The sequence below is a fragment of the Osmerus eperlanus genome, chromosome 12 (assembly GCF_963692335.1).
Source record: "Osmerus eperlanus chromosome 12, fOsmEpe2.1, whole genome shotgun sequence".
Taxonomy (NCBI): Eukaryota; Metazoa; Chordata; class Actinopteri; order Osmeriformes; family Osmeridae; genus Osmerus; species Osmerus eperlanus.
In genome coordinates, this window is record NC_085029.1 from 13,178,878 (window position 1) to 13,195,393 (window position 16,516).

Genomic DNA, 16,516 nt, shown 5'->3' on the forward strand with positions numbered 1-16,516 from the left:
GTTGCAGCATAGAAGCCTACAGTAAGGGCTTGTTGTTCACCATTCTAATCTCAGAAAGTGTGTGCAGTTTCCATCGGATGTTGTGAATCACAGGGGTAGTGAGATCACAATGGTTTTGCAACACCATCTTTGCGAAAAGCATTTAGACGCTGACTGAACATTTCGGTTAACATGCAGGTGTTAAAAGTATATTTTCCCCGGTGTGTCACCAGCCTAGTGCGACCAGCTTGTTAATGGTTGTCACATCTAGCACCTAGCTTGCAGGCTTTGACCACTTAGTCTGGCTCTCGAGAGTCGTAGGTGTTACACCCCATTACCCAGGCGTTAGTTCACAGACTGTCTTCAGAGGTAGGGCTGCAATCATAGGTGATCTTCAGTACTGGATTCATCAACACAACCCCTTCATTTCATATTACCTCCTGATATATTGACCATATATATGCAAAATGTGTAAATGTTAATGCGCCAAACTCTCCCATTCCCACCAAACATTCCCACCATGCCAGTGGTGTCCTCTCTCCTCTTCATTGACACCATGCTGGCTGGTGCAGTGTTTGGATTGGCTAGCCCATGATCCAGCATCTAGGGGGTTAGTCATACTGTCCCCTCAGGAGCAATGGTCAGGAAGGAGGGAGGAGAGGACAGATGGAGAAAAGACAGAGGTGGAGCCAAAAAGATAGTTAGAGAGAGGGGGGGGGGAGAGAGAGACAGATAAAGAGGGGGGGGGCGGGGAGAGAGAGACAGATAAAGAGAGGGGGGGCGGGGAGAGAGAGACAGATAAAGAGGGGGGGGGGTGGGGAGAGAGAGACAGATAAAGAGAGGGGGGGCGGGGAGAGAGAGACAGATAAAGAGAGGGGGTGGGGTGGGATAACTCATATTTGTGCTTTCAGGGATGTGTAGGATGATTCTTCATGCACAGAGAGGGGCTCTGGGCCAGAGGTTGTGGGAGGAAACGGCACATCACAGCCAATGTGCAGTGCACTTTCAGGAGCTCTTGGCCTGAGAGACAAGTCCATACCACCCTGTTGTCTCTCTTAGAGATTGTGTCTCAATAAATATATATATATATATATAACATCCAGTATGTGGTGTTATGATGTGTAGTAGCTGGCCATAATGCCTATTGACAGTCCTGTATGGTTGTTTGTCATATTTTCTATTTTAATATGTTCCTGTATTCTTAATGTGTGGTGTTATATTGCATTTTGTTGTGAAGCACTTTGTGATTTTTATCTGCGAGAGGTGCTATACAAATAAACTTTACTTACTTACTTACTGTACCTGTTTCATCTAGATTACGCTATATCGACTACATCATAGTCTCCCGTAGATCATATTTTCAGCACCATTCAGACTTTCCCTGGTTGAAATAAAATTTCTTCCAGCAAAGTGATGAGTCACGTGGACGTCATGGGACGCAATCATGTGTCACCTTAACCTGGAGATGGGAGCTGAGTGACGAGGGCTGTACAAGGAAAGGTCAAACCATATCCAAGGCTTTTTCCGTCTGAAGTATGAATCTGTCAGTACACTTTACAATTTCCACATATCTAACACCCCTGACATGTCACACTTGTCACATGGTATTCAGGTCAGTAGTAGTTCTCTGTTTGAAAGTCAGGCTCATTTCTGTGTGGATGTGGATGAGGATGAGACTTAAGGTTATAATGACCTGTTTCAGAATAGATGGTCCTGCCACACCTTACCAGGAGTAAGTCATAATGAGAAACCATTGTTACTGGGTTGCTCTCTTTCTGTCATTTGCTATAATTCTATTAGCTTCCTATGGCCATGTCAACAATTATAATTAACGAAAAGTGTGTAAATAGAAATAGCAGAGGCCAAACCTGGCACTTATCAAACAAAATGTAAGCCAGACATTCTTCTGTGTTGCCCACGGTTTTAACTTCGTAGTAGTTTGCTTATTTTACTTTATCTCTAATTCGGACCTGTTGATTCAAACTGTGGGGACAGGGATATATGGCACAGAAACAATAACCAGAGAGAACAACCCAATATAAATCATAACAATACAATCATCAGCACTGAATCAAACTGTCAGAATATTGCTGTTTTGTCAAATTAAAGAACATTTTAATTTAAAAAAAAGCATCCGTGACAAATGGATGGGTGGAAATGTTATGTTGGCATGGATGGATGGATTTTAGAGGAAACACACCTGTCCTCTGTCTTGTGCCAAAGCCCACTGTATCCCTGCTTCTTAACTGGATAGTCTGGAAAAGGAACTGTGAGCCGGCTGGACATGCGCCTTGGTGAATAATTGAATGGTTAACTCCCTCTCTCTCTCTCTCTCTCTCTCTCTCTCTCTCTCTTTCTTTCTTCTCTCTCTCTCTCTCTCTCTCTCTCTCTCTCTCTCTCTCTCTCTCTCTCTCTCTCTCTCTCTCTCTCTCTCTCTCTCTCTCTCTCTCTCTCTCTCTCTCTCTTTCTTTCTTCTCTCTCTCTCTCTCTCTCTCTCTCTCTCTCTCTCTCTCCTCTCTCTTCTTCTGCAGGCGGTGGAAACCAACCTGGCATCCAAGGACAGTCACTGGGTGTTTGTGAATGAGGTGGGCAATAAGCATACACACACACACACATACACACACACGTACACATTCCACTAACCTGTAATCAGTAGTTACAGGGAACTACAAGGTCAAGAGGCCAAGACCTTACTTTGAGTGTGTGTATACTGTAGGTCATCTGAATTATTGCAGGCCAATACTCTAGGGACCACACTAAAACAATCTTGGCAACCAAATACACCAGAAATGCAGACGGAGACCATTTTGAGTTCTTGCTAAGGCATTACTGATCTTATCCCCCATTATTGTTGCCTCTGTTTCTCATGGCTCTGCTGTAATCCAACTCAAGCTTCTTTCATCACAAACACTGCCAAGCGTTTTCATCTGTTCCTTCCTAATACAAATACCCTTCATCAAGTCTCACAGCCAATGAACACATCTTTTAAAGCTTTTGTATGTTTTTGGGGGAAAACACTGCATGGTTCCTTCAAATGCTGAATGTCAAACTGTCACCACTTTACTCCCTTTGCCAAAATAATGTTTTCTTCTGGTGCATGTTCAAAATCCAAATCCTGAATATAGTTTACCCACTCCTTACCACATCTCAAACTGTGTTAAAGTAATTGACATTGAAGTACATCTCTACTGACTGAAGCCAACAAGTCCTGGATGTGATGCTGTCGTTTATTTTATTGCTTCTTAATTGGCTTCACTTCAACTACACCCTTAAACCAAATGCAAGTGTACGCCTCCTAAATTAACATCGTTACAACTGGCATTCAGCAGCAAATTTGGGAAAATGAATCTCAGTCGATGCTAACGATGGATGGGAGGTACAAGAGGAGGTAGCCTGTCTTGTATTCAGCTGTGATGCCAGAGCCTCCGACTCCCAGCAACAGAGACGGACAGAGCTGGGTAGCTCAGGTCAGACCATGTCGAGTCAGGTAGGTCACAGATGTCACAAGGAGGTCAAATATCTTCTCAGTCTGCTCCAATCTGGGGTACTCCCCAGGCTTGGTTTGTGTTTCTCAGAGAGATGCAACTAAACAACCCTGGCCTTTTGGCCCGAAGTCACCTCATCACCTCTATTAAACACAGCTGTCTGGGGCGAAACTGAACAGAGAGTGCTCGAATGGGCTCCCACTTTGGCTTTGCTTGATAGTTTGTCTGGTGCAATCAGTGCAACCAATGGAATAGTCCCTCAGGTGCGAACCCAACCTCTCTGGTAAACCAGGCACAGTCAACAAACGCTCAGCGGTCTTTGAACATTTTTAATGACTATTTTGGCAGCTGAGGACAGGAGAGGGAACAAGGAGGAGGAGGTGCTGAGCTGCAGGAGCACTAGCCTCCCGTCGAGTCTGTTACTGTTTCCCAGAATGCTTAGCTGTAGGCAGTATGCATAGAAGCGTGCTGATGTCACAGACTACCAGACAGGGCCGTCCCTAATGGTGATGCATGCTGGGTAATCTGGTAGCCCTGCCAGATGGTGCTTTAATTGATCAGTATGTGTTCATGTTGTTGTTTTTGGTTTTTATCACTAAGCGTTTACACAAAGGTGTTCAGTCAATACTGACATGGTTCATGATGGAAGATAGTATAATACTTAAATGTCGCTTTTAGGAAAATCAAACCATTGTTGTGAAACCTCAAAAATCTCTGCAATGAACGTGTTACAATGTGACACACCTAGTAAGAACCTTTACCTGACTCTAAGCGCCAGTCTTTATTCAGTGCTGAGCCTGCACATGTTAAAACAGTTTTCCTCTGAAAGCATATTAGCAGCTTCCATCTGCTCCAAAAGCAACTCAATGATACATCTCCAGGTAACGAGCCAACGTCAACGTCATTCATGAAATGAACGGATGAAAATGACCCTTTTTCCGTAATTTCATAGGTTTTTATCTATCATCTCTTAATGTATTATCTGCCTTCCATAAATTATGAAAGGATCTCGGTGTCATCGCATTCAATATTCTGTCTTCAGACTTTCATGCATCCACTGTTTCTGCCTGGGACCAATTGACCCCTCACATCCTATTCAGCAGCATGGATGGAGCCCTCTGTACGTGTCAGACCAATTGACCCCTCACATCCTATTCAGCAGCATGGATGGAGCCCTCTGTACGTGTCACTGTGGTACTGACAGTGACTTTAAATTTACATTACATTTAGTCATTTAGCAGACGCTCTTATCCAGAGCGACTTACAGTAAGTACAGGGACATTCCCCCTGAGGCAAGTAGGGTGAAGTGCCCAAAGACACAACGTCATGTGGCACAGCCAGGAATCAAACCGGCATACTTCTGATTAATCGCCCGATTCCTTAACTGCTGAGCCATCTGACCCCCCCAGACTTTTGTCTGTGTTGGATTTAGTTTCTGCAGCCCCATGTGTTACGTCTCAAAGTAGCTGTCTAAAGCACAGAACACGTGTGGCGACTGATCTCTGAATATACATTTCAGAGACATTTCTGGTATTCATTCTTACTGAGCAGCCCACACACAGGAAGATCACACTCTTCATGTGCTTGAAGTCGTTCCTTATCTTTTTTGGGACCAGCCTACTTTCTCATGTTTTTAGGACTACATTTGTACTATTTTTACCTTCTTACCTTTCAACTCGTAGACCACCTACATTCTGGTATGTGAGTTGTACATTTGCTGGTCTTGTACTCTCTAAGCCTCCCTGTGTTCTCATCACAAACAGAGACCCCAAAAATATGTGTTCTTCACATAATCTTGTCGATGCATTATATTGGATCTCTGATCAAACTAAAAAACAAACAAAAGTGGTAAGCACTTTTAGAGCTAAAACTCTTTGTGAAAATACTACTCAGACCAAAAGATTTGGAGTCGTAAACGCCCATTATTTTTCCGACCATCTCCTTAATCAGCAGCTTGGGAGCGCTACATTTAGCCTTAAGATGTTTTGTGAATTTGACTCCAGGTGTTTACAGTGGCAGCATGTCTGAAGACCAGATGGTTTGGTCTGGTGGGTAAGAGGGGGCATGAAGGAGGGGGGGAGGGCTGGTCTCTAACTGCAGATGTTGACTACAGCCGAGTGTGAATCAGTGGGGGTGAGGAAAGCCAGTGCAGGGGCACAGTGAAGCCGTGTCAGGCTTTAGCGCCGACACCAGAACACAGCCTCTCCTCATCCCTCTTGCCCTGAGGGGCTGTAGACAGAAGTACATGCTAAAATACCCTCTAATGGGAAAACGATGTTCTCTTTGACACATCTAGCGGGAAAGCGTCTGCTGCGAAACATTCTTAACAGAGCAGAACCCAATATTAGCCCCTAAAGTCAGAGGCCAAAACAGAAAATGTTTGATGTGTAAATTAAGTCTAAAACACAGAAAATGTGGAAAACAGTTAAGGGTCTAAAATCCTTTCCAAAAGACACTGCGTAGTATGAACATAACTACAATTTATAATTAATTTGTATTTATTTAATAATTAACCATCATGTTTATAACGATATCTATCTAACTGGTTTTTGAAAATCATTCACATCACTGAATATAATAAATGTACTTGGTGAGAACATCACTGTAAAGACTGTGTGACTGATTGATGATATATTACTTCCAACTTCATCAGAAACAGCTCATTACAGCAGTACACAAACAAACTTGCACTGAAACTTCTTTTACTTTGTAATAAGAACTTCACTTCTCCTTGATGCTACTTTAATGCAATGTCAGGTGTCTTTGAGGGTTACTGTGGTGAGGAAACAATGACACATCATGTTTTCACAGCACGTTACTCCCCACTAGGCTAGAACACAGACTGACATGGTCATGTCCAGCTGGAGTCTGGTATGATAACCCAGAGTACATCTCACTGATGTGGAAATGATAGCTTTCCCTGCCACAGCAGCTGACCACACTGAGGAGTCCCTCAACACTGCCAGGTTGTGTGTGTGTCTGTGTGTTGGAGCTTGTGTGTGTGTTTGTGCTAGCGTGTGTGCTTGTGTGTTTGAGTGAGCGTATGTGTGGGTGCAGGCGTGTGTGTGTGCTAGGGTGTGTGTGTAAGCTAGTGTGTGTACGTGTGTGTGTTTGCAAGTGCGTTGGTGCTTGTGTGTAAGTGTGCTCGTGTCTGTGCATGTGTCTCCATACAAAACGGTGGTGGATCCAGGGCTCAATACAGTAGGCTTGCCTGGGGGTTGATTCCCATAGGGCTGAGAGGGAAAACCCAAGCAAGCAGAAAAACAAGGAAATCATACAAGATAAGGCGAACTGTTACAGAGGCAACAGAGACGGCAGGCTGACATCTGTTGCTGAGAGGACTGGGACAACTGTACCGGATCCTGGAGGTGGCTGTTGGGGCCCTAGCCTTGGGCCTGGAGGGTAGCTGAGACCATGAAACTGGCAGCCCACAGGAGTATGGAAAGCAGATGCAGGCACAGTTCCCTTCTCAGTTGTGTTTGTCTCTTAGTGAACTATTAAGGCGGAAAATGGATAAGAGCTCTGGATAAAAGCGTCTGCTAAATGACTAAATGGAAAAGGTGCAGACAAACAGTGCCTTATGTATAACAGAACTGTCATCTCCTAGTTTGGCCCAGTGTTGTGTACTGGTATTATTAGCTTGGTATAAAATAAAGAGGCACTGAGTCACAGAGTTTTGAATTTAAAATAGAATCACTCACTCAAAGAAATTTCAAGATTTTAACCCTGAATGGAAATGGAGTTGATTCTTAAAGACAAAGCTCTGAAATCTCTGCAATATTGAATTTCCTTTGCTGAGGTCATTTCCATCTCTTGTTAATGTGCCATATCCTTAGCCATCCAGTCACTTTAATGACCCTTTTTACGCCAATAGAACACTTTGTCCTCCAGCCCACTGGACTTTGTTTGGTTTAAGTGCAGAAAATTGCCTGAGGTTTGACTGTAGGGTGTCATTATCGTAGGATTCACAGCTGTTTAAATGGACAGATCTATACGCTGGCACAGAACCGGCTGTCTAATCATGCAATTCACAATCTTAAAATGGGTATGAACCAAACTACACTTTCACAGATATTGACCATGTATCATTCTCTCTTTTCTCACCCACCCCCTCACACACGCACTCCCTCTCTGTCCTTCACACAACACCTGCCTCTCCTCTCCCTTTCTAGGAAATCAGCGACACTGAGATTATGGAGCTGGCCCATAGTGCTTTGGGCCGGATGACTGTGATTCGCCAGATCTTCCCCATGTGGAAGGACAGCAGCACGCGCTGCATGAGGAGCAGCCACCGCATCTCCTCCCTGCTGTGCGACCCCCAGGAAGGCTACCTGCAGTCCCTGGAGGTCAGTCCCTGGGACATCACTGGGATATGGGCGTGAACCTGCAATAAAACTGAGATACCTTTTAATAAAACGTAAAGTTCAATATAATAACCAAGTGAAAATATAAAAGAGAATGTGTATATATATATATATTGAAACTATATGTATGTGTGTGTATGTGTAGTATATTGGTAGCTTATTTCACATCTACAAGTAATATGTCATGGAAGCAGTGTGCATTATATGGTACTGCGAAGGCACATTTATTTTGTGTGACAAAGAGCACCAGGAATTTAATTCACCTTTTCTGCCACATTGAGCTAACTGTAGTGGAATCCCAAATTGTGGGTCTGTTTGTCCAGAACAACATCTTAAAGTGTCATCAGATGTGAGAAAAGATGTCAGAAAGGACTTTAAAGGGAGATTAAACAACAACAACCAGAGGGATGATGACACAAACATCCCTTGTTAAACCTTCGCTTAGTCTGAATTCATGTGTTCAAGGTCGATTATTAGACAAGCAAAACAGTAGTGTTGACGGGTGTCTGAAAGCCCGGGCATTGCCCGCCAGCGGCCGTATCTGTGATCCAATCACACGCCGCAGCTTCCCAGCCAGCTCAGAGTGACACAGACCTCTGTTTATTTCTAGTATCAGAGAGTGTTTGACCTGAGGAGTCCGGGGGCAAGCTAGCGTTAGCTTATCGCTTGGTCACTGTCAAGTCCTGATGAGCTGTCTGTCTATTAGCTACACAAGGCTAGAACCCTGGAAAGTGTGGCTGGATCAAGGGATGAGGGACGGGGGGACGGGGAAGATAAGAAGGAGTCTATTGGGAGACCATGGACAAGGCGGTTGAGGCGTTCGCTTGAAGTTAAGCTGTAGCCAGTGGCTATTATTGACTCATTAGTGTTTGTGTTTCGCTTTGAGTCCCTCAGAGAGTTAAAGTTTCCTCATTGTGCTCTTCCCACTCACATTGCTCACTCTCGCCCACTGTGATTCAGAATAATATATAATCGGATCATATTTAAAGTTGGGAAACAAGCAAATACTCTGAGAAAAATGAGAAATAAAACCCTATAATTACTCCCATTTAAGGTGAGAAAATTGCAGAGAATTGTTGACCTTGAAAGCGAGCAAGCAATCCCACATTTTACAAAGCTGTCACACCGCTAGAGCCCCTCCTCCTGCTCCTGACTACATAAGCACAGCTGTCCCCCTAAACCCCTTGAACACACCTGAACTCTCCCTGCTTGCTCCGTGCCTCCTTGCTCCTGATGTTCTAACAGATGGCATGACACCCCCACGCCCCCCTCCTCAGCACACACGCACGCGCGCACACACACACACACAATCACTCACTCTAAAAACTCAAACTCCATTGGGGTTGGTGGTGGCTGCTATCTCAATCATTTATGCAACGGAGGGTTAAATGCTGTTTGATGTCAAATCACGTTCATGACGATGGAGAGAACTGCAGTGCCAGGGCTTCCAACCCTGTCAGCATTTTTCTGGTGGATTTGCAGTTTCAACACTACTTACAGCCCTCCCTCTTCAACAGAAAATGAGCAGTGTATAAGCAAATGATCCTGATACCTATTTGAATACCCCCATCTTTTCCCTGTTAAAGTGGTCCGTCAGTCAGTGTATTATATTGTGTTCTATAACTTTATCAGCAGGACAGGCATTCATTGTCAAAATGTCACCTTGCATTGTTTGCGTGTAAATGTGTGGAGAGTGTGGATGACATCATCATGCTTGCCCGATTATTCCAGGGCTCTCTCTCTCTTTCTCTCTCTTTCTCTTTCTCATTCCTCTCTCTCTCTCTCTCTCTCTCTCTCTCTCTCTCTCTCTCTCTCTCTCTCTCTCTCTCCTCTCTCTCTCTCTCTCTCTCTCTCTCTCTCTCTCTCTCTCTCTCGCTCTCCATATCAAAGAACAGAGCAGGACAGGGCGGAGGCTGATTTGTCACACTGTTTGTTTGGTACTGCTGTGTCACAGTGCATTTGGTCTCTGCTCCACAGTTCTGGGTCAGCCCCGGCACCACTCAAATCCAGTCATAGGGGATGTGTGTGTGTGTGTATAACAAGGACTCGTGTGGTGCTGATTTAGCCCTAGCACTATTTAAGTCCCCAGCTAAGCCGCACAGTGTTTAGTCCCAGAGGTCACTCAGACTGGCTTAACAGACACAAACACACACACCTGCTTGTGTACACAAACACACACATGCATGCACACAAGCACCTGAGGCATTGACTGATGGCCACATCAAGATGTAGTCTGTTTATTGTCTTTTGAATATGGAAGCCTGATGATGCTCTCCAGAAAAGCAGATTTGATGGATTTATAGCAAACAGATCATGTACATTGCAGTAATAAGTTGTGTGTATTTGTCTCCTCCATCTTCCTCCCACTCTATTTCAACCTCTCATTTGGCATCCTCTCAATCATCTTTTTGAACTGCAACTGTTCCACTTCGTCCTCATCCTCCTTCCCTCTCCTGTTTCTCCTCACTCTCGCCCGCAACCCCTCTCCTGTTTCTCCTCACTCCTGCTCCCCAACCCTCCTCCTTCCTTGTGCTCCCTCTTCACCTCTTCCTCAGGTGTCCAACCTCTACCTGTATGACAGTGTGCTGATGCTGGCCAACGCCTTCTACAGGAAGTTGGAGGACAGGAAGTGGCACAGCATGGCCAGCCTCAACTGCATCAGGAAGTCCACCAAGCCCTGGAACGGAGGCTGGTCCATGCTGGAGACCATCCAGAAGGTATGGAGGACCAAACAGGAGGCTTGGAAAGGAGTCTGAAGATCTTTGTTTGTTGTAGTGGTCAAAACATCTGTCTTGGTTTGTTATGATTGGGATAGAAGTCCTGTCTGGCACCAACAGATAAGCATACATCTGATCAGGATGAATGCCTGCCTCTTTAAAGAAACGTCCAGGAAACAGAGAGAGAGAGCATCAGATGTTCTTGTCTAGTTAGAAAGTATTCTAGTGTGCAAATGGAAAAATACGTGAGCATGACCGCAGCTAGGAGGAGTGAACTCTCTCTTCATGCATCGCGAGACGCACAGCTCTGCAGAGAGGAAGACGGTTTCCACCCCTCTCCTCTCAACGGCCGTGTAATTTCTGTCGCGGCTATTATCCGGATGTATGATATCTATAGCCTTGACTCTGGACTGGAGGGCTGGGGTTTCAAGGTTTCGAGGGTCAGGGGGATGCGGGACTGGAGGGTTGGAGGTTCCAAGGATTGGTTGGTTTAGATGGTCGGAGAAGAGAAAGAGAGTCAGAAGAGTGGAGACTGGAGGGCTGGAGGACTGCTGGACTGTGTGAGTCAGCACATAAGCTACATTCATACCCACTGTATGAAGCTATCTGCACATCAGGGAGATGGTGCTGAACCCCCTCTCTATCAGTCTCTATCAGTCTTTCCTCTCACTCAGTTTTTGTGTGTAAAGTGTGTGTCTAAGAGGTCTGTGCTCCTCTCCAATGGAATGCTCTTTAGTGAAGCACAGAGAGCAGTGTGGAGGGCCCTAATCTCCAACACTGAGGCAACCTCTATATTAGGTGACCGTAATCAAGATTCTTGCTAAGGACAAACACGACAGCTTCCCTACATTTTATAGTAATGGACAGATTTTGATTTTGAATGTTGGCGTAGCGTAATTGGTTGCCTCTAAAGGCAAAAAGGCAATAATTTCACTTTGGTCTGTTCACGTTTCGTGTTCCTCAGGGTAGCGTCTTGGGCTTGACCGGAACCATGGACTTCAAGGAGAATGGGTCCAACTCCCACGTCCAGTTTGAGATCCTGGGTTCCAGTTTTAGCGAGACGTTCGGAAAAGATGTGAAGAGGGTGAGTAGTTGAATCAATCATTTCCCTGCTTTCATTATTTCTGCAGTCCCGTTAGATTAGAAAGACATTTCTGAGTCTCTGTGGTCCTCAAAACTACAACAGGGAAGTGCCAGAAATGACTACAGCCGTGTGACTGAGGTGAATCATAGCAGTCAAACCAGTGGAAATTTGTGTTGTTTTTACTGCCTGACTGGCTGAAGATGGTCATTAATGTAATGGAGGAGGCCTGTCATGTGTGAATGTCTCTATGAGGCGAGCAGAGTAACCAGGACATGCTCCACAACTGGGGAAAATAGGAACTGTCGCCTCCAACCACAGCCATCACTCCGTGAATCCAGGGCACCGTATCAGGGTTGTGGACCAGTGGTAAACAGCCTGCCTCTCAGGCGTTGACATGTCTGGTTTTCCTCACATTATGTAATGAGGCCTTTCCTCTGGTTCTTTTTCAGATATTTTTTCTCCATTTAAGGCAAGTGTTTTGGTCAGTCCATCATAGCAAATAAAAAGCAGTCTGGGATATGAATTACCAGGAAGTGGAACGGGGCAGTTCCAGCTGTAATGAAGATTTAATCACCTGCTCTCCCATCTTGAGTTATGAACCTTAGTATTTCACATTAGAGCCATTAGAGGTCCATAGGCCCATGGCCATTTTCGACTTACACACACACACACAAACACCTCCTGGCATGCCTGTGTGTACAAGTGCACACCCACCGCACGTACACACACACACACAGTATCTCCCACACACTCAAGATTTCATAGTCTCTTAAATGGCATGGTATGCATGTATTCGATCTAATGAACGCAAGGATAGCTAATAACACACTGCTAGGGAACAGTGTTGATGCGTTCTGTAACGGCTACAAACTCTCCAGAGAGCGGGTGAAGATGGACAAATTAGTGTCGGATAGGACTGACTGCCAGGGAATTTCCTCCTATTTAGGAAACGTAAATGTTTTCATCGCTATTGTAAACCTAGATCAAAATACAGACTGCTTTATAAAGTTGCTGTTTCCAAATGTGGGGGCATCCTGTCAAGTTTTGTTTTGTGTTTCATTTCTTTTTCTCTTCCTCTGCTCTCTTCCTTATCTGTAATCACCCTGTCTGCTCTGTCAGGCCGATTCCAAAGCAAACAGCTCGCCCCGCGATAAAACACCTTGCAGATTAAACTTGATAGATACTGAAATGTTTTTCTGTCTTCTACCTCTGAAAATCTCTCCATCTTCATTTTGGCCACACGATAGATGCATCTCAGATAGATCCTCCCTCACCCTCGCCTCCATCTCTGTCTCCTCTCCTGCCATGTAGCGTAGAACCTCATTAGTCTCATCACGATGGTGGAATAGCGAGAGAAAAGCATGATGTTTGTTCCTTCACGAAGCGTAACAGAGCGGGTTCACTAACAGGACTGATAGTGTGTGTGCTGTATCAGTGTAGGGGTGGAGAGCTTGGAAGCAGAGAGGCACAGCATGCTCCTCTTCGCAGTCTAGCAGCAACCCTGTGAGGGCAGGGAGTCACATTAGTCCTGCACCATGGCTGAGACACAGGACAGTGAGGAGCCCAGCAGCTGCTTCCCTGTTCTCCGATAAGATCACTGTCAGGCCAAGGACTAGTAATATCCTCTGTTTTGGCTTGAGAGATAACGTTTGGGGTGGTGGATTGGCTGCTCTGTGTGTGTGTGTGGGGGGGGGGGGGGGGGTGGTGCATGTGTGCGTGTGCGCAATGTATGTGTGTGTGTGTGTGGTGCGTGTGTGTGAGTGCGCAATGTATGTGTGTGTGTGTGTGTGGTGCATGTGTGTGAGTGCGCAATGTATGTGTGTGTGTGTGTGGTGCATGTGTGTGAGTGCGCAATGTATGTGTGTGTGTGTGTGGTGCATGTGTGTGAGTGCGCAATGTATGTGTGTGTGTGTGTGTCACAGGGTCAGACAGCAGAGGGTGGAAGCATTGTGTGGGACAGACAGTGCCTGTTTGCGTGGAGGCATCTCCTGTGTCTACCCATGGAGATATGGATCCAGGAGTGGGTCGTCTCCAAAGACCAGCCTCCCTTATCTGCTTGTACGACAGCCTTCGATAAGCAAACAGGGTCCCATCTCTGCTCTGAGCCTCCTCTGCTGTCGCGCCTCTCTGTCCCTAGCAAGCAATAAATACAGGCAGATAGATATGCTTTTCAATTCGGAAAAGAGTCAAATTACCCAGTCATTTGGGCCTAATGGGCCTCTGTAGAATAGCGGCGCTCCTGAAATTAACCCATTAAAACGCAAGAAAAAGTGTGAAAGCTCCTTTGACAATGATTTGAATCCTTGTAACAATTTGCTTTTCAGAAGTATTAGGTAATATGCCTGAAAGGAACATGGGCTATTATTGTTATTTGTCTTTCTTCTTTTCAAGGTCTTTAATGATATTTGTAATTGTGGTTAGCATGAGCTGTCAAGGACAGGCACTTTCCAACCTGGACATCAAATAAAGACTATTCAGAGAAGAACAGAATACCCTAATATTAGGTTTAGATGTGCCATAATGGGAGACTGAACATCTGTAATGGATCAAAATTATAGAAAGTATTAGAATTCACATCTTGTTAATGCGGAATGAAAATAACAACAGATTCTATATGCAATCTACTTACAGCAGTGCTATTGTTAACAACCCCCCCCCCCCCCCCCCCACCCTGCCGTACACACACAGCCACACAACTCCCACACTGGTGTTTGCAAGGAACAAAGAACAAGCAGAATAACAACATTTTAAGTCCTGTCTCTCACTAATTACTCTTTAGCATCAGTGTTGTCTTTGAAATGTCTCCCGAGATGCAAACTTATTCCAGATTCTAAACATCAAAGGCTGATTAACAAAAGCGAAACGTACCAGAGTATAGTAGACAAAGAAGAATGGAATCATTTCATGAAAAATGGATTGCAGGTCTCCCAGGAGTAGGATTCTGCTTTCCTGGGTAGAGGTAACATCAGGGTTGGGGTTGAGGTAGGGTTTGAATACAGATTAGAGCAGAGGGTGTGCATTGTTGTTTGAAGCACAAGTTACTGAGTGCTGCCGATGTGATATCTGTGTGTGGAGGGCAGTAGGGGATTGAGTAAACATTTATTAGAGGAGTAATGATTAACAGTGGGATCTGAAACAGACTGCCTGACAAGCCCTGACCCAGCTGGCCAACACACACACACCCTCAACACACACACACATCCTCACACACACAAACACACACACACACACAGCACCTGTCTCTTCCTCCCACTCAGCCATCGTCTCTCTTTCTCCTCCTCCCCCCTCCTCTCCTCCTCCTCCCCCTCCTCCTTTCTCTCCCTCTCTACCCCCTCCACCTCCCTGTACTCCCTTTACTCCCTCTCCCTCTCTCTCCCCCTCTCACTCTCCCTCTCTCCCCCCCTCTCCCCCTCTCCCTCTCCCTCTCTCTCCCCCTCTCCCTCTCCCTCTCTCTCCCCCTCTCCCTCTCCCTCTCTCTCCCCCTCTCCCTCTCCCTCTTCCCTTCCACCTCCCTCTCTTTATCCCATTCCTCAGCCTTCTCCTTCTACTCTCCCTCCTTCTCCTCTTAACCCCCCCCCCCTCACACACACACACACACACACACACACACTCACACACATGGTACAGGGTAGCAGGCATGTTGTTTTCCAATTCATTTCCTCTAATATGGAAACCAACACAGGCAGATGCCATATGTGTTGATGCTGTTTGAAACGTGTAAGAGTAAACTAATAAAGTCTATGGACATCATGTCCACGAAAACCTTGTCCCTACCCTTGCAAGGGCAACATAACCTGGTTAACCTCCAATAAATTAGCACACATCTCATCTCATATTTTTCATCAAAAGTGCTATATGATCTGTACTGTAGCATTTTCATCGCTTTGTGAGAGATCTGCTGGAGGGATGTGAGGGGTGACATGTGGCACAGCGATGGTGACAGATTGTCCCAACCCTCGCAGAGGCCTGGAGCATTTTTAGATCATCACTCTCCGACGCCTTGTTCCGAGGGACGGACACAGTAAGTGTGAAGTGATGGCAAACGGTGGCATTTAGCTCCTCCACCTGTGCGTGTGCATGCGTGTGGATGTGTGAACCTCTGTGTGTGTGTGAGTGCGTGTGTGTGTGTGTGTGTGTTTGCACTGTCTGACTGTGAGGGCTGACATTTGAACAAAGGAAAAGGAAGGGAGATGGAGAATAGCGCATGACTGGCGGTGCATTGACCGCCACTTGATCCTCCCACCTTCAGAACAGGGAAGACAGAGGGGGGCTGGATGCAGCATTCTCACAGGAGGACATGGACTTTTAGGATGTGTAGGTGTTTATATGGAATGGGAAACGCTGGGGGAGGTGCTACAGGTCTCATCCTCATCTTAAGTCAGACTCCTGAAATCAACCGCAGGTTTGTTCATTGAAAGAAGCCTTCACCTACATGAAAACTGCCTTGCATTCACAGACACAGACACAACGCTTAAACATTAAGCGCAGCTACGTACTGCATGTTGTGCAGTTTCTAACACCATCACCCAGCCCCTCCATACTGTCGTTCTGTGGCGTACAGGATGTTGTTCATGAACTGCAATGCAAAGTCCATAACTAACTCCACTGTGACTTCACTGAAAATGTGACTCTAGCTATGGTCTGCTTCGTTCTGCATCACCAGTCACCTCTGGAGGAGGAGATCCTTCACTCAGGTGCTCCTCCCAAGGTTCTTCCATTTTCCTTTTGGAGTTTTAGGTTATTTTAGGTTGCTTATCGGTGCGGATCTGTGAGTCTCTGTGAAGCCTTGTGACATTGCTTGATTTTTATCCTATCATCCTGCCTTGTTATTGCATGCTTGTGCCGTGCTAGCTGGTCCAGGGCAGGGCGTATTCCCCCTTAGATACA

At 45.6% G+C, this 16,516-nt stretch overlaps 1 protein-coding gene across 2 annotated transcripts in view; it reads left to right on the forward strand.

The window, feature by feature from the left end:
- Positions 1-16,516, forward strand: part of grid1b (glutamate receptor, ionotropic, delta 1b) — a 183,246-nt gene that overhangs the window by 142,519 nt on the left and 24,211 nt on the right. For both annotated transcript variants that reach the window (XM_062474151.1, XM_062474152.1), the window contains exons 5-8: positions 2,511-2,564; positions 7,637-7,810; positions 10,384-10,545; positions 11,510-11,629. In XM_062474151.1, coding sequence (XP_062330135.1) covers positions 2,511-2,564; positions 7,637-7,810; positions 10,384-10,545; positions 11,510-11,629 — 510 coding nt within the window. The remainder of the gene's footprint in view (positions 1-2,510; positions 2,565-7,636; positions 7,811-10,383; positions 10,546-11,509; positions 11,630-16,516) is intronic.